General features: G+C 45.9%; 1 protein-coding gene across 1 annotated transcript in view; it reads right to left on the minus strand.

Annotated features, from left to right (window-relative positions):
* Positions 1–1,386: 1,386 nt before the first annotated feature.
* The window catches only part of AXL (AXL receptor tyrosine kinase), a 125,454-nt gene continuing 108,377 nt past the window's right edge, over positions 1,387–18,463 (minus strand). The window contains exons 14-20 of the mRNA XM_075323553.1: positions 14,329–14,406; positions 13,010–13,102; positions 11,869–11,990; positions 11,367–11,476; positions 8,744–8,903; positions 8,314–8,450; positions 1,387–4,303 (exon numbers count right to left, since the gene is read on the minus strand). Coding sequence (XP_075179668.1) covers positions 3,892–4,303; positions 8,314–8,450; positions 8,744–8,903; positions 11,367–11,476; positions 11,869–11,990; positions 13,010–13,102; positions 14,329–14,406 — 1,112 coding nt within the window. The 3' untranslated portion in view covers positions 1,387–3,891. The remainder of the gene's footprint in view (positions 4,304–8,313; positions 8,451–8,743; positions 8,904–11,366; positions 11,477–11,868; positions 11,991–13,009; positions 13,103–14,328; positions 14,407–18,463) is intronic.

Consider the following 18,463-nt stretch of genomic DNA (forward strand, 5'->3'; position numbering starts at 1 on the left):
CGCTATTCGACTAGTCGATGCGCAATGTAAGTCTATGGGAAGCCTGAATAGTTGTTATTCCAGTTTCCCATAGACTTACATTGCGCATCGAATATTCGCGAATAGTCGAATAGTGGCGAGGTATTCGGAAAATATTTGCGAAGCCGGATAATCGAAGTATTCGATCATGCCTATTAATAAGAAGTAGGGGAAGGATGAAAAATAGATGTCAATATGACAGCAGACTCTGACAACACTGAGTTTGTTTGTAGTCTGTTACCATGGAGACACAAAAAGTATTATTTGTTTTGTTTATAACCAAAGTTGGCTTCTTTTTGCCTTTTCTTCTAATCTATGCATTGTCCTGGGGTTAGGTGATCGCCGAGAACAGCGGTCAGAAGGGGCACTGGGTAGACCGTTTTCCTAATCCTGGACAACCCCTGAATTAATGTAGAAAGTCAAAGGAAAGAAGTGGTAAAGAGAATAGTCGAAGAGTGCACGGGCGTGCGGCAGTGACAACTAGCTGGTGCTACATACACTACAAACACAATAAGTGGTAACAACGTACAGTATACGGTAGAATTCACCCTCCTAACACAGAGGGCTAAAACCGGAAAGGATTGGAATTACAGAGACATACATAGAGTCCATCCCTTTTGTTTCAGAGTACTTCGGACAAAAAGGGACCAAGCTAATAAACCTCATAATCTAGGGTCACCCCCTAATGCAATGCTTGATAACACACACATTGCAAACTGGCGTACAAGCACAAATGCTAAAAAATGGAAATACTAAAAACACCAAAATATTTTGTTTTTCAAAAATATTAATGCCCCCGCCCCTCCAATTTTTTTAGACATTTCATAATGAAGTAAAATCCATATGCATCTTTTGTGGATGAAGCGTTTCATATTATTACGGTGTGCTAATTTCGATATGGTTGTGATATTTGTTGGCACTGGTCATGAAGATGCAAAAGAACCCTACCACTGCTGAAATTCGGCAAAGTAATGGTCCCCGGAGGAGCCAACCCAACAGAAATGAATCTGGTTGCATTAAGTTGGTTCTCTGATTGGCCGAGGTCCAACACCCAACACCCCCGCCGATCAGCTGTTTCCGGTGCCGGCGGCGGCAACAGGCAGCCGGAAATGCTCAGTTCAAGAGCTGCTCGTTCTTCTGATGCAGCCGAATACTTCACATCCGACACCCATTAAAATCAATAGGAGGTGGATGTCCAGTAATTGACCACAACCACTATCAGAAGAGGGGCAGCTCCGAAACTGAGCATTTCTAGCTGCCTGCTGCCGCCACCGGCATCGGAAACAGCTAATCGGTGGGGTTGCTGGTTGTTGGACCCCGGACGATCAGAGAACCACTTAATGCAACCGGATTCATTTCTGTTGGGTTAGCTCCTCTGGGGACTGTTGCTTTGCCAAATTTCAGCAGTGGTACCGGATCGGCGGGGGTATGGGGTGTCGGACCCTGGACGATCAGACATTGATGACCTATCTGAAGCCCAGTCAAGCCCATATGGCCATCAGTTACTGTAAAATAGTTTCTTTTTTAAGCCTAAGTGGTCAATATGGATGATCCAAAAACTGGCCATGTTCTTCATACAGATATCTATTTTGAAGGTTATTCCATAGTTTTGTGACTTAGAATTCATATTATGTAAAAAAGTGAATATATCATAGAGGATGTAACTATAGTGGGTGAAGGGGTTGCAATCACACCCTGGACCCGAAGTCTACGATCCTTTGGCCCTTATGAGACCCGCGATAGTTGGGGGCTTTGTTAGACATTTTGCATTGGGCCCATGAGCTTCAAGTTACACTACTGAGCGCAGAATCACTCTCCATATGGCGCTGCATGATAATACTGATAATGAGCTCATCCAGAAAAGATCTATACAGGTAGAAACGTTTTGGTACATGAAATGGTCGTTGCTCTATTCAGCCATGTTTTCAATAGCTTAATTATAGCATAATATGTACAAAAGTGCTGCTTACACATTCACATAGAGGCCAAAGTCATAAAAATATCATATTTTCTGTACACAGAATAGAGAATCTCTTACTCATGAACAACCATATCCAAATTATTGGACTAGTCATGTCTACAGGCATAAAACTATAGGGGGTAAAGAGGTAATGGTCACAACCAGGATTTAGGAACGAGAACCTGAAGGCTCTAGGTCGAATTCAGTACCATAAATGACACGTAGATGGTCGGTTCCCAGATTCAGTTCTACCATAAAGATTCGGTGAATGGGCCTTTAAGGTCACCATAATCAACTCTGAGTCCATTCTGCCTCATGATCTTGCCTCCAAATCTTAAGACCGATGATGAACAAATCAGTGAAAGATTGCCATGAACCATATTTCTCTTGGATTTACTTCTTTGTCTACAATGATAGATACTGGTTTGGCACCATTGAAATCCTGTGTCTGCGTGTGAAGGTTGGACCGGGGACTGATTGCCCAAAAAACAATTGAATGGTGGTGCTCAACCTTTGAAGTAGTTGACTATGGTGTAATCCAGCAATGAAGAAAGAAAACTGGCACACACCAATGCATTAAAAATGTCCGTCAATCTTGGGTAGGTGGATGCGGGTGACGTCTGGTTGACGGCCGGTTCGCACAGTCACGCTTGTAGAGTTTCTTTCTGAGAGTCAGGACCTCTGGAAGCACAAAGGTCGTTGTCCAGATATGACCCACATCCACCCACCCAAGAATAAACAAAATTTTTAACACATTGGTGAGTGCCACCATATTCTTTCTTCATTGCTATAACCGGTTGATGCTCGTAGTTGTAAAAAACCTTCCAAGATTGGCCTGGTACCTCTTGGAAAGATGACATAGGTGTAATCATATCATCAAATATTAAAGGGGTTATATCGGGTCAGAACAACATGGCTGACGTCTTCCAAAAACAGTACCATACCTGCACCGGCAGACACAGACTGAAAAGGTCCACCAACAAGAACAAAAAGTACATATGGTCCCTTTGCAGTCCAGTTGCCCATCATGATGCAAAATCCCTCCTGCTTTGGAGGTGGCCGTGGCCCCCTAACCTCTTGGGCTCCTAGATGCACCAATGATGTGTTCACCAATGCATACCCGTCCACAGGTCATCCATGGTTTGTCGGCTTAGTACCATTCACTTTGAGAGAGCCGAGTTGCACTACTTTTGGCAAACAACAGTGAAACCCTCTTCAACCCCTTTAAGTAAAAGTCTACTACGATTATAGCCACATGGCTCCAAAATTGTTACCTTTTTTCAAATGATCACCAAATATGACGTACCTGGAGAACAAATACTGTAAAATAAATGGAAATGGCAAAGTATAACTCTTATACTCCCTTTAAGAGATAAGTCATTTTGTAAAAAATAATAATAAAAAAATTGTCCATGTTGCACATTCATTGATTCCCTTTGACTGTGGAGGACGGTGATCTTTTTAGCTCAGTCGTAGAACCTCAAACTCAAGAGAATGGAAGACGTTCTTCCATATTTACCCTGGAATAAAAAGTATAAATCCTCTATCTCACCTAACATTTCATCGTATGTTGAGTTCATGAATTATTGGGACGCTCTGAGTCTTTTTACAATTTTTACATACCGTAGTTCATTGTACCACACAATAAAAGGCTTATGAAGCCATCGTCAAGGCAGTGAGTGCTGTCACGGCTATCTAGCCATTCTTAATTTTTATGCCAGAAAAAATGGCATCCTCTTATTTTTTTACCAATATTGGTCATCAGGACTGGAATTGTTAAAAAGTTGGAAGACCAAGGAATGCCTTAATATAGAAAAAGGAAGCTCTGAGAGTTGTTCAAGGTAGAAATAGTTCACCTAAGTCAACTCCATATCTCTTGAAAAAGTCTTGAAGAAACATTGAGCTTGGGCTTATTATCTGGACCCTTGTCCAGCCAAGAGCTCTTCCAAAGTCCCTTCTTCTAAAGTAGAACTGTACCGTGGATGTTCTGTGGATGCATTTGTGAGGAGTCTTGTGGCTTCTCGACTGGGACACATCACGTACCGGTTGGTGTTCTCGGGTTGATGGACCTCTGCTATGACAGGAGTGACTTTTGAGAATATGTCATCACCAAAATCTTTGGCATCCAAACCACCCACAGCTCCAAGTTCACCATCATCCCTAAAGGAAGAGGAAAGGGGCTCTTCCATGTTGACATAAAGAATTTCTTCTGGGTCTTTGGCGGGAGGTAAATTCTTAAGAATTATCTCCAGTTCTGTATGGAGTGTTTCAAAAGTTGGCCGATCCTTGGAATTTAGCTGCCAACAACTGGCCATCAACTCGTACCTAGAAGAAGATAGAGAACACAGATCACCAAAACATTGTGAAACTCCAAAGAAATTTATAGAGGAAAATGTAAATTACATAAAATGTTTTGTAGCCAAATATACTTAAAACCTTAGGACCCTTTCACACAGCGTTGTTACCTACATTAACTGGTCCCGTCGGGGTCTCTGTCCGAACACTCCGCCCGATGCATGCGCCAACAGGGTCATTGACTGTAATGGTGTAGACACAGACATCGTCTGGGTGTCCGCCTACAGAACGCATATGTCCAGAGAATTAGAAACAAGGCACTCTCAAATGGTGATACAAACGAAGAATTTATTCCATAAGTCTTAAAGCAACATGTGACGTTTCGGCCAGGTGGCCTTCATCAGACATCAGACTATGCTGCATGCAGCATAGTGGTGGATACCACTGCCTTTACCACTACCCTGACAGTCTTAATAACAAGTTGTCTGATGAAGGCCACCTGGCCGAAACGTCACATGTTGCTTTAAGACTTATGGAATACATTTTTTGTTTGTATCACCATTTGAGAGTGCCTTGTTTCTAATTCTCTGGACATATGGTGTGGAAACCTACAAGTGCACCTCAACATCTCTTACACTGTGGCTGTGCCTTATCCTGCTATAAGTACAGAATGCATATACGGCTGAAAATGGTGCAAGACAGAGCACATGATGACTCTGTCTGCACTATTACAGTCAGTGGCCCCATCGGCACATGCATCCGAAAACCGTTTTACCGGAGGGTTCGGACAGAGGTCTCGACGGGACCAGTGAACGTAGGTAATAACGCAGTGTGAAAAGGGCCTTAATGGTTGTCCTATCAAGCCATAGGAATTCACATTAAATGAGGCACTGATCTGAACAAACAGTCAGTCATTGAAGCACGAGCGTTTACTGTAAAGGGGAAAAAAAGTTGATTTCCACATGTCGTTTTTGGAGCCTGTTTTTTACATTTTTGCCAAAGACAAACAGGAATGTACAAGGGTGGAAAAATAAATCCAAACTCTGCACCAAAATAACGTGTATGGCTCCAACCTCATGATTCTCAAGAAAGTCTGGTCAGTGGGTGTCCATCCTCTGGGACGGACTTCAGCCGATCATATCGAGTGAGCCCTGATTGATAACAGTCACTTAATTTGTTCTGCCGTCTCCCAACCCCAAAGCAAAATAAATAAACCAAGAAAGTGTTAAAAAAAATCATAGAAATATCATACTCCCCTAGCCCTTCACCTGTCCCTTCTGCTGCAGTCTTGTGGCTTCCTATGCCCTTGCTCCGCTCCAGCGCTGAGCCGCTCTTCACCTTTCGTCAGTACCTTGAGCACCGGCTATGCTTCAATGTATGTTGTGGCATCATGAGATGTGGGACATGCTGGTAGAATGTGTGCCAGTGCCGAAAGCACTGGCAAAGAGTGAAGAGAAGACTGGTGCCGAAGCACATCACCAGCCTAGGATGCCAGCGGAGGATTGGAAGAGCGGTGCATTGGCAAGGAAAGGGAAGGGCCAAATGAGTATTTTTCCCGTTCCATATAAATCCAGTAAAACGATGGCTGATGGCCATTTTGCTGGATTCATGTGAATCAAATTCCCAAAAATTTAGATGAATTAGAAACGACAAATTTTAGGAAATTCTAAATGATTAGAATTGATTTGTTCATCTTTTCTCAGCTCAAATCCCCCGTTATTTCCTGCTTGATTGGCACCAGAATAATAATCGGAATATTTTATGTCGATTTTTATTATTCCGGTAGTATCGTAGCGGGTTATACGGTGTCCCACCAACACACACACATTCCTTCCCACATCATGTGGTTTGGACTTCAAAAGCTTCTGTCGGGAATATTTTGTCAGACGTCCTACATGGCTTGTGGAACAGGATGTGGTTTAATGTCTTTCAGATCAGGAATGAAATAATTTCCTATTCTGGTTCAATATCATAGCGGATGGCAACTAGGAATCTGAGTCAAGTTTATGATAATGCCGTGGGAAGATATTATGTAAGGGATTCATCACAGCTCAATAACAATAAATGGAAAAAAAATAGAAATGTAACAAAAAAAGTAGTGAATATTAATACATATATTATATATAAATAAAAAGAAGTAAATTATTAAAAATACAAAAATGTTTATGAAAGTAATCATCAATCATAGGAGAAAACCTCTGAGTAATCATCAATCGCAAGAGAAAACATCTAAATCAGGAGCACCTGATGCTAAAACATGGGCTAAAAGATAAAAATAGGTGTCATCCCTTGTTTTTTGGGGTTTCATCATCATTGCGTTTTGGATTCTTTTTGGGCAACCAGTTTGGTTTCCAGAGGGAAAGCTGAAAAAGAAGCTGCCACTTAGACAGGCTAATCTCTGTTTGGTTGCTTGTTAGTCTCTTTGCCCACATGCTGTGGGGGAGCCAGTCACGTCCGCTCCACTCCTATTTATGCTGGCTAGACTATTTCATTAATGCCAGCTATAGCTTACCTATACCGATCTGGGGAGGTGTTGTGATCCAGACTTACTGGTGGTTGTTGTGCATTATTGCTGTGAGCTGTTGTGGTGTTAACCCTTGTCTTTTTCTTGCTGCCTTCCTGCTCTTGCTTTTCTCTTTAGTCTTTTACTGTTTAGTCCTGTGAGTTTGCAGTGTGTTTGACTTTTGGTTTCCCCCTGTTTGTCTTATTCTGTGTTTGCATCCCATTCCTGCCTCTGTCTTCCCTGGGAAGGTAACAGATTAGATCTGGCAGGAGAATAGTAAAGGCTGCTTTACACGGTACGACCGATAGTGCAATTTCACAATCGATCGTACCCGCCCCCGTCCTTTTTGCGTCATGGGCAAATTACTGCCCGTGTCACACAAAAACGTTAAAGCGCCGTCACACGCACTTACCTTCTGTGCGACGTCGTTGTGGGCGGCGAACATCCACTTCCTGGAGTGGGAGGGATGTTCGGCATCATAGCGACGTCACGCAGCAGCCGGCCAATAGAAGCGGAGGGGCGGAGATTAGCGGGACGTAAACATCCCGCCCACCTCCTTCTTTCCGCATTGCCGGCGGCGGCCGTGTGACGCAGGTAAACTGCTGTCCATCGTTCCCGGGGTGTCACACGGTGCGGCGTTTGCTACCCCAGGAACGATGAACAATTAAATTAAACGAGATTATGAAACCGAGCGACGAGTACACGACTCACGATTTGTGAGTGATACTGCGTCGCTAGGAGGTGTCACTCAGCCCGACGTCGCAAGCGATGCCGGATGTGCGTCACAAAAACTGTGACCCCGACGATCTATCGCACGATAGATCCTCTCGTGTAAAGCAGCCTTAAGGTACGGGACTCTGGCGTCTCCACCTTTAGGGGTGATCCAGAGGTCAGGGATAGCCTAGGGTCCCGTAGAGGTAAGCACAGTATAGGAGTCCCCTGTCCCTTGCTATACTGCAGATACATCTTAACAGATCAATTAAACAAGAGCAAAATTAGCGAAACATTTGGTTTGGTCAGGAGCCTTCTAATGTTTCAGACGTAGTGTGTATTTTTTTACACATTTGCCCCAAACAGTAACTATATATTAAAGGAAATCTGTCACTAGGTTGTTGCTCCCGCATCTGAGAGCAGCATAATGTAGAGACAGAGACCCTGATTCCAGTGACGTGTCACTTACTGAGCTGTTTGCTGTCAGTTTTATAAAATCATTGTTTTCTCTGCTGCAGATCTAGCAGTTATATAGAACTCATGAATATGCTGGACTACCAGCAGGGCACCAAGTAGTCCTGTAATGATAATCTCCTGCTGATTAAACAGTGATCTTATCAAAACTACACTAAGCAGCCCAGTAAGTGACACATCGCTGGAATCAGGCTTTCTGCCCCTATGTTTTGCTGCTCTCAGATTAGGTGGCAAAAACCTGGTGGCAGATTCCCTTTAAATCAGATGAGAAAAGAAATCAGGTCATAGATTTCTGTCCCAGTCATTGCTTTTATTACTATGAACACCTATATACAATAAAAAAGATACTCACAATCCATCCAGACAATCTGGTGGCTGCTTCAGCCGGTTTCCTTGTCTCAAGTAGTCGTAGATTTCACTGTTCTCCACCCCAGGGTATGGCGTTTGGCCTCGTGTTGCAATTTCCCACATGGTGACCCCAAAAGACCACTGACAAGAGAAGAACATTAGTCACTTTGTGAAACTTTGGACCATCCTTTCTTTTTTTTTCTTGACAAATGGTCTCCTGACAATCATCTGATCGCTCGAGAAATTCATTACAATCCATTGGGCCACTTAGCAGTGAGTGTTCACTTTTCCTGCAGTGCCCCCGCAGGTGAAATGGGGAATTACACAATGCAGTATCCATAGTCTTTTTGGATTTCACAAAATGCTAAAATGAATCTATTTTATAAGGGTAAATCACATTTGATCTCACAGAATTACACAGTGATGTCACCCACCACGTCGCTCTTGGTGGTGTAGACGCGGTCGGCCAGGCTTTCTATTGCTATCCATTTCACTGGCATTTTGGCAATCCGACCTTGCCTATAATAATCTCCATTGTAGATTTTCTTGGACAGACCGAAGTCGGCCACACAGACGTTCATGTTCTCATTTAACCTGGATGAAGGAGATAGAAATGGTCCATAAGATCGTAATCACAACAAGACCCCCACCTTTGGGGGGGGGGGACAAAAGTCCTCCCAACCACTAGGAGGAGTATAAGCCGGGCCCGTACTGGTCCATTTACTAAGTAAATATCTGTTTTCATTCATATAGTTTATACAAAGTCTGACGTCAATATGGCGGTGGATATAAAATACCTGGCGGCAGCGAGACTGAGTGTACCATTTCAGCTTTGGTATCGGTACACAAATTAACTAGGTTATATCTGTGACTTAATCCCTTATATGATTCCTTTACTGGTTTTATACACATAGGATAGGTCATCAATACCAGATTAGTGGGGTCCAACACCCCCATACCCACTGATCAGCTGAACTTAGTGCTGAACAAAACAGCGCCATCAACTGTGTAGTGGCCGTGTCTGGGTACTGCACCTCAGCCCCTACTCTAATGAATAGAGGTGGATCTGCAGTACCCTGCTGCGGCCACTAACAGTTGATGGAGCTATAATGTTCCGCGAACATTCGGTGAAAGCAGCAGATCAGCGAGGATGCCAGGTCATGGTTCCACCCCCCCAATCAGAGATTGATGAATATATAAAGATAGGCTATCAATAGGACAACCCCTTTAAGTATGACCATATGGACTCTATGGATTAGGAGCATCTGTTATTTTTTAAATGCAAGTCTTATGGTGTCTAAGGGGGAAAATCTTTCCTTGTGAACAATGTCAAGCCAACATAAGGTGACTTATAGGCCATGAAATGCTCCTCTGGCTATTAAAACATGCAAATTCCCTCTACAGAGAGGAAGAGAACTCAATCTCTAGTGCCACTTATTCGGAGTAGTAATCTTAAAAGTCAGTATTGAACCTTAGGATACAACTTAGGATAAGAAGCTAAATCAGACACTCCAATTGTAGAAACGTGTTTCGGGGTGTTTGCCCTTCATCATTGCAAAGATGGAGGTCAGACTTGGCTAAGTCGTTTCCCTCTCTGAGTCGGCTATTGGCATATTTAAATTCCTAGAAAAGCGTTGCATGGCCGATAAGTCTCCTCAAGATGGCTTGGCACTCTCCACGAGGAGAAACATTTATCCTTTAAAGAGGACCAACCACCAGGATTTTCATATATAAACTAAAGCCAGTGCTATACTGGCGCTATCATGCTGATTCTATACATACCTTTAGTTGTGAGATCGGATGTATACTTTCTGAAATACAGGCAAGTAAAGTTTGTGAAATGCACTGTTATTTGATTGATAGCAGCTACAGAATATATAATAGGTGGGTAAGGTTTTGCCAGTTATTTACGCCCCTGTCTGCTGCCTGTCCTTCCTCCCTCCCTCCTTCCCCTGTAATAATAGAGACAGGGGGAGGAAGGACAGGCAGTAGACAGGGGCGTAAATAACTGGCAAAACCCAACCCACCTTTTAGATATTCCATTACACCTATCATCAAGTAACAGTGCATTTCACAAACTTTACTTGCCTGTATTTCAGAAAGTATACATCCGATCTCACAACTAAAGGTCTGTATAGAATCAGCATGATAGCGCCAGTATAGCTGTCAAGCTGCCACCAGGGGGAGCCGGAGCTCTGCAGCAGAAGACACTACACGGAGCAACAAGAACCAGGAAGCGGATGCACAGTGTGTGCTCGTACACTGCCTCACAGCACAGCTGGGGAGCAGAGCTGCGGGGTGTGCGGGGAATGGTCAGGCAGGTCAGGTCAAGCACAGTACAGGCAGAAGGAGGACCGGAGGAAAGAGCAGAGGTCAGGTCGAGGTCAGTACCAGAGGAAGCAACCGAGTGGTGAGGTAGGAGAAGGGACAGAGGAATGAGGGGACGACTAGGGGACGGAACACAGACAAGGCACGGGGGCACAGGCACAGACGGATCAGGATAACACTTACAGGACCAGCAATCACAGGCAAAGCAGCGCTAAGCTTATAGCCGGTGATGTTTCACTGGAGATATCAGTTTTTAAAGCATCCAAGCTCCGGAAGTGAGGCCCGGGAGAAGGCTCCGCCCCCTAGTCATGTGGACTGGGAGGCGAAACTGTGACAATAACACTGGTTTCAGTTTATATAAGAAAATCCTGGTGGTTGGTCCTCTTTAAGACCCCTGTCAGAGACTTCTCATCCAGCCAAATCTGACCTCCTGCTTTGCAGTGATGAGGGGCAAACACTCTGAAACACGTGTCTGCAAATAGAGCAATTCTACTGTCTTCATATCAGACACTGATGTTTTACAATAAATGTATCCTCAAAAGTCGACCTAAAAGGGGAATTGGAAATACTAATTATTTTATTTAGGTCCATGAATCAGTGTTACACCGGTGAAGATGGTTTTAATGTTGACTGAACCATTGCAGAAAAAGGTAAAAGAAGTGAAATAATAAGTAAAAATCCCTTGTGGATCATTGAAGATCATGGTTCTGAGATGATCCGGATCCTTACATGCAGTTCCTGGCGGCCAGGTCTCTGTGGATGAAGTTCTTGCTGCTTAGATAATCCATGCCGCTGGCAATATCGGTCATGAACTTCACCAGCATCTGCGTGGGGAGGTACTGCAACAAAAATGGCACACCAGGTCACCAGAAAAGTGAATGCTGTAAGAACACAAAGAACGATACAACGGGACCACTCCAGAATGTGCTCAGAACCAGAACATTTCTCCTTAAGGAGGAGCTGTTATTTCATCTAACGTCCATATCAAGGAATACTGTTAACAATTTTACAGAACTGCATTGTACCATTCCTCTGCTATTCCTCCTGGAAATGTAGAAATAAATCAATAACAGGGGCGTTACTCTATTTCTTGTCTTCCTCCACAGTCTTACACCGGCGGCACTGATTATACAATGTCAGATATTATAGAAATACCAATATGTCAAGTATTTAAACATTTCCAGGAGGAGTAATAGAGGGACCTCTGTACATTACACATAGTATGACATACCAGGGGGGCATCTCCGAGCCGTGAGTACAGAAGGAAGCTGTGCAGATCTCCATGTTTCATGAATGGCAAAATAACCACAGGTGACGGATATCCTTCATTCTCTGTATTCTGCAGACAAACCCCTGAAAGGTAGAAAGAAGAACGATTATTATTATTATTATTATTATTATTATTATTATTATTGTTATTATTATTATTAATAATAATAATTATTATCATTATTATATTATTATATTATAGTATTATCATTATTATATTATTATTATATTATAGTATAATTATTATTATTATTATTATTATATTATTATTATAGTATTATTATATTATTATTATTATTATATTATTATAGTATTATTATCATTATTATATTATTATATTATTATAGTATTATTATCATTATTATTATATTATAGTATTATTATCATTATTATTCTATTATTATTCTATTATTATAGTATTATTATTCTATTATTATTATTATTAATATTATTATTATTATAATTCAGCATTCAGAGAACTGCTAGATCTGCAGCAGAGAAAATAGTGATTTTTTTTCAAAATGACAGCACATAGCTCAGTAAGTAACATATCGCTGGAATCACGGTCTCTGCCCCTACATTATGCTGCTTTCAGATGGGGGAGCAAAAACCTGGCAGCACTTTCCTTTTAATTAGATATATTACATGTAATAAAAAGATCTATTAATCTCATGATTCTGGGACGTCATTTAGCAAAGTGGTTTGTTTTTCCCAAAAGCGATGTCGTAAACCTAAATATATTGATTGCAAAACTGAAAAACACTGGTAATGGCGGCACACCCAAAATCAGATGGTTTCAGTAGAGGAAAATAATCTAAGTAGAATCTGGGGATTAAAGTTTAGAAGCGATGGACTGGGTAGGAGGAGGCGGCTTGGCAGATGTTTTTTGAAAAGTGCAGTACATAAGTTTGGCCACTAGGTGGCAGCAAATGATCTGGATTCTCATGCAAAAGACCAACGTTTTGGGAAAAAGAAGTTCTATTCAGCTCAGTGAGTACAAGGACCCCTATATACGGTATGTGAAAACATTACCTGCAGCTTTGGATAAAATGTATTCTATAAATATTTATATATAAAAAGATTACGCCGGTCCCATCGCTCACCAATGAGACGCATGACGTTGGGATGGTCGAACTCCTTCATGCACACGGCCTCGCTCAGGAAATCTTCCATCTCGGTGCGGGTGCAGATAGCAACTAAGAAGAGAAAACGAAAAAAGTTTTATACAAAAATCTCCTATGTTACACAATGATATATGGAAAGTACAGAGTTATCGACATCCGGAATAAAGGAGCCATAAGAAAGGACATTTGCTCAGTGGTGCCCCCTCTTGTCTGTGATTGCCCAGCTACTTAGCTGAGCAGTGAGTCCCAGATCACTGCCAGTTGTAGCATTTGCTCAGTGGTGCCCCCTCTTCTCTGTCATTGTCCAGCTACTTAGCTGAGTAGTCAGTGCCAGTTTACTGCCAGTTGTAGCATTTGCTCAGTGGTGCCCCCTCTTCTCTGTTATTGCCCAGCTACTTAGCTGAACATTGAGTTCCAGATCACTGCCATTTCTAGCATTTGCTCAGTGGTGCCCCCTCTTCTCTGTTATTGCCCAGTTACTTAGCTGAACAGTCAGTCCCAAATCACTGCCAGTTGTAGCATTTGCTCAGTGGTGCCCCCTCTTCTCTGTGATTGCCCAGCTACTTAGCTGAGCAATCAGTCCCAGTTCACTGCCAGTTGTAGCATTTTCTCAGTGGTGCCCCCTCTTCTCTGCAATTGCCCAGCTACTTAGCTGAGCAGTCAGTCCTAGATCTCTGCCAGTTGTAGCATTTGCTCAGTGGTGCCCCCTCAGTGGTGAGCTGTGACATCTATTGTGAATGTTGGATCCTGTGTTATCTACTCTATATACAGCTGTTCCCAGTCATTGTATATGAGGGGAAAGAGGTGAGCTGTGACATCTATTGTGAATGGTGCATCCTGTGTTATCTACTCTATATAGAGGTGTTCTCAGTCAATGTACAGGAAGAGGAGGTGAGCTGTGACATACCCTATTGTGAATTGTGGTTCCTGTGTTATCTACTGTATATAGAAGTGTCATCAATCTTTGTACAGGAGGAGAAGGTGAGCTGTGACATCACCATTGTGAATGGTGGATGCTGTTTTATGTACAGTATGGAGAGGGGTCACCTTTCATTGTAATACTGTAAAAAATCTCCAGTGGGGCCCCCAATTATCACAAGACTTTATTAGCATTGGTCTTTTTATATAGGCAAAATGGACTTTTTGAGGACCTTTAGGTTCCAGGGTCCGGGTGCAATTTTAAGTACTGCACCTATTGTAGGTACACCCCTACCTGTCTGTGATGACAAGGATTATAATGAGACTTCTGAAAAGTCTTTTGTATAGAATTGCCTGTAGGATTCTGGTCTATCACTTACTCTTCATGGTCTTCACTGCCACCTTGAGGATGTAGTCGTCTTGGTTTAATTGACCCTCCATGACTGAGCCGAACTCTCCTAAGAAACAAAAGCGTAAATCATGATTATTGTTTTTTGTTTTATTCCTTTTACACGTCCAACACCAAGACCCCCCACACTCAGTACTAGGGGCTACAATATGTACAAAGGGGAGTCTAATGTGGTGCAAAGTAAAATGACACCAATCACATTTGGGGGAGCACAGATTGCACCTCTCAGGTCCTGATCAACAAGGTGTATGGGGTCCCACGGTCCTCTGGGATCCCCTCAGAATTCAGCAGCCGCTGGGTTAACAAGTTACCGTTAAGTGATAGTGTGGCGCCCCTGAGGCTTCCGTCGCCACAGGTCATTGCACCCCATCTGCGGTGTGATGCCCATTCTGGGAGAGGAAGAGAGTGAACTCCGGTCCCCTGGTAAATTCACACTACACCCATTGCTAGGGACACACAGGACCAGGGAAAGTGGCAGGCAACCCTCCCATGCTGCATGCTGAGAGGGGCTGTAAGACCCATCCCTGCTCCCATAGGGTACAGCTTGGCAACTGGGGAGGTGGGAGGAGCCAGGGAGAGCAGACAGAGACAGGAAGGTGAAGTTTAGTCAGTTCGCTCAGGGAGTGGGAGAGTGAGGAGTGAGCATGTAGAAGAGAAGAAAGGATCGCAGGGCCACGGGTAGTCCTGGAAGGTGCCACGAGCAGTCCTTGTTGGGTACCGCTGCCGAGGGCCCAGAGGCGCTACGGGTAGCTACAGGCTGCGGTGGCCCGTTCCACAGCGACATCAGTGGAGCGATCAGCTGCGACAGGGGACGGTCCCTAGATACTGAAGGAGTGAAAAGACAGTCTCCAGACAGTAAAAACCGAGGCCCAGGGAATTGCAAGCTCCCAGGGCCAGAACCCAGAGCAGATCTTCAGAAAAGGGGTAATCAGCCGACAGGTGACCCCCCAGCCTGGAGGCTGTAATGGAGGCCAAGCCAAGTCCATCTACCTAAGGCGAGGCTAGTGAAGTCAGCAGAAAAAGGGACACTAAAGAGAGGGAACCGGATTTCACGCTCGGAACCATCCAGAAACGGCGGAGGTCCCTGACAGTGGTCCCAGCAGTCTGAGGGTCCCTGCAAGTGTGACAGAAACTGTGAGTAAAAGAACTGGAACTGCACCTTTGGACTCGTCTCTGTTATTCCACCTGCATAGACACTTACAAGCACCAACTGTGCCCCGGGCATTGCTCCACCTGTGGGGAGCAGTCCCATCATTGCTGCCACAACACCATCCCGGAGGCTTCACACAGCAGCGGCGGCTCAGTAGCCGCATACCACAGGTGGCGTCACGAACACAAACATTAACAAGCAAGCCACATAAACTACTGACACCCACCAGGGCCACGGAGCCGGGCCCAGCCACCACTGACTACCACCGGACTAGTCCGGCCCGGCACCGGGTGTCCCATAGCCCTGGGGTGGGCGAGTCAACTTTGGCGTCACGAACAGGATTTCGTGCCCGGTCACACCGGGTACTGTGCGCCTGAAGAACTGTGTAAAAGACTGTGTATTACAACGAGAAACCGCCGCCATTAGCGCTGCTGAGAGCGGGAAGAAGGGGGGCGTGAAAGAAGAAAGGGCGCGAAGAGAAGCCCCGCCCCCTTGTCCACGAAAAGCGCGCGAAGCGGTGTCCGCCATAGAAAGTGAAAGAAAAAGAAGTGGTGACCAAATAAGCTGGCCGGCTGGCAGAAACAGCTTAACGACCGATCAACAGATAAAGAAAAAGAAAATGTACCTGATACTAAGTGGAGCGGTACCGGCCGTGATGGGCTGGGCGCCAGTCTGGCGCCAGTTGCTAGTACAGCCTCCGGCCCCGCCTCCAAGAAGGAAAAGGGAGCAGCCGAGTGGCGTGGTCGAGCACTCGAGCAGCGTTCCAGGCAGCATTTCCCAGGCCGGAAGCATGGCGGAGGAGCTGCAGCGAGGTGCACCAGGGACCGGCGGAGAGGACCCCGAGCTGGACCTGCTGAGAGAGGAAGTGCGAGCCCTGACCCGGAGGCTGAGCAGCGTGGGGGTGGAAGCGGACCGGTGGAGAGGGACCCCGCTGATACCGGAAGGCCTGGGCCGGTGGATGGATGCCGCGGAGCAGCAAAAGGGTGAGCCAACTGAAACCCTGATCCGTCCGGACCCATGGCCCCGCCACGCGGCCCTGACCAGTCACTTCACCGACCCTCTGGCCTCCCCCGCCGGACCCGCGGAAGCCCGGTGGGGCACCGGAGGCCTGCCTGAGACCCCCGCAGACGGAGCCTGGGGAGGGGTGGACCCAGAACAACCAGCGGGCCCTTTGCCGAGTCCCCCTGTGAACCTCCTGGGAATGGCATCCCCGGGAGTGAACTGGGACGCCGTGCCCATAGAAACCAAGGGACTGCAGCGGCCGCTGCGCCCCAAGGCGACTCCCCAGGCCAACGAGCTGACGTGCCAAAGGCTGGTGGTCGAGTACCGGCAGGAGCGGGAACTCCGGGAGGAGAAAAGGAGGGCCCGGGAAGTCGCCAATCTGGCCTCCAAAGAAGAGGTCAGGAAGGCCCTGAAGGGAGCTGAGTGCCCAGTGAAACGGGGCACTGTTGTAGATTTCCGGCAGAAAGGTGGCTGGGGCTTCATCCGGGAGCCTGGCCTGGGCAAGGACGTGTTTGTAGCACGGAGAGACATCGAGGAGCACCTGCCCAGAGGCCACCCAGGCCGCGACGCCAAGCTGGGTGATGAGGTGGAGTATACCCGGCTGATGGGGGACCGCGGGTGGTATGCGCTGCATGTGCGCATTGTGCAGGGAGAAGCGGCCCCAGGAGAGCCAGAGTGGCGCCGCACAGCACAAGAGCGCAGCATCTCCCCAAGCAGCAGCGCCACCCCCAGACAGACCCAGGCCGCAGAACATTGCAGCCGGCCCGCCACCGTTGCCCAGGAGACGCAAACCAGGATCTCCATGGCGTGCGTGATGCAGGGTGCCCGGCTGAAGCAGGGCCCTAGAGACCACAGCAATAGCCCCCTGCAGACAAGCAGCCCTCTACAGCGGCGCCGTGCAACGCCTATAGGCAGCCCCACTCCAACCCAGGCTGCAGGACAACGCGGGAGGTCAGGGACCAGTGCTCAAGGGACCCAGACGATGATCTCATCAGCGGACCTGCTGCCAAGAGCCGTGCCGGAGTGGGATCCTGACATCTATCCTAGAGAGTAAGGAAGATGAAGAGCTGCCAAACTGTAAATAGCCCCTGTCTGCCCCTTATTCTTTTTGAAGAAGTCCCTCGTGTTTTGCCCTTGCTTCTTTTCGAAGACGACACCCCTTCCTACTGTGCTGTCCCTGATTCTTTTTGAAGATGTCACCCCCCTGTTATGTGCTACCGGGCCACTGAACTGGAGTGTGGGCCCCGGTGAATGGTTAGGTGTCATGTCATGCCAGGCCACTGGACTTGGTGGCTGGTGTGTGAAGTATGTGTTTTATGTTTTACCAGGCCATTGGACTTAATGGCTGGTATGTTGGTGTTATGTCTGATGCAACCAGGCCATTGGACTTAATGGCTGGTCGAAGATGTTACTTTGATTGTTTGAAACGAACTGCCGGGCTACTGGACTTGTTGTAGCCAGAAATGTATAAAGTTGCACCTGTTGTGCCCCCTACCAGAATTATGGGGGAAGTGCCCAAACTGTGCAATGAACTGAAAGTGCACCCATAGTTTCTTTATAAGAAGTTTGCAACGTTAAAGTGATTATGCCTCCCATAAAGGGAAGAAATGTTTTACAGGTTATGTTATTGCATACAAAAATGTTTTGCAGGTCTCCATATGTTTTTGTTGTTTTTCAGCCCGAGGACGTGCTGGGATTTGCTGTGGGGGAGTGTGGCGCCCCTGAGGCTTCCGTCGCCACAGGTCATTGCACCCCATCTGCGGTGTGATGCCCATTCTGGGAGAGGAAGAGAGTGAACTCCGGTCCCCTGGTAAATTCACACTACACCCATTGCTAGGGACACACAGGACCAGGGAAAGTGGCAGGCAACCCTCCCATGCTGCATGCTGAGAGGGGCTGTAAGACCCATCCCTGCTCCCATAGGGTACAGCTTGGCAACTGGGGAGGTGGGAGG

The sequence above is a fragment of the Anomaloglossus baeobatrachus genome, chromosome 9 (assembly GCF_048569485.1).
Source record: "Anomaloglossus baeobatrachus isolate aAnoBae1 chromosome 9, aAnoBae1.hap1, whole genome shotgun sequence".
Taxonomy (NCBI): Eukaryota; Metazoa; Chordata; class Amphibia; order Anura; family Aromobatidae; genus Anomaloglossus; species Anomaloglossus baeobatrachus.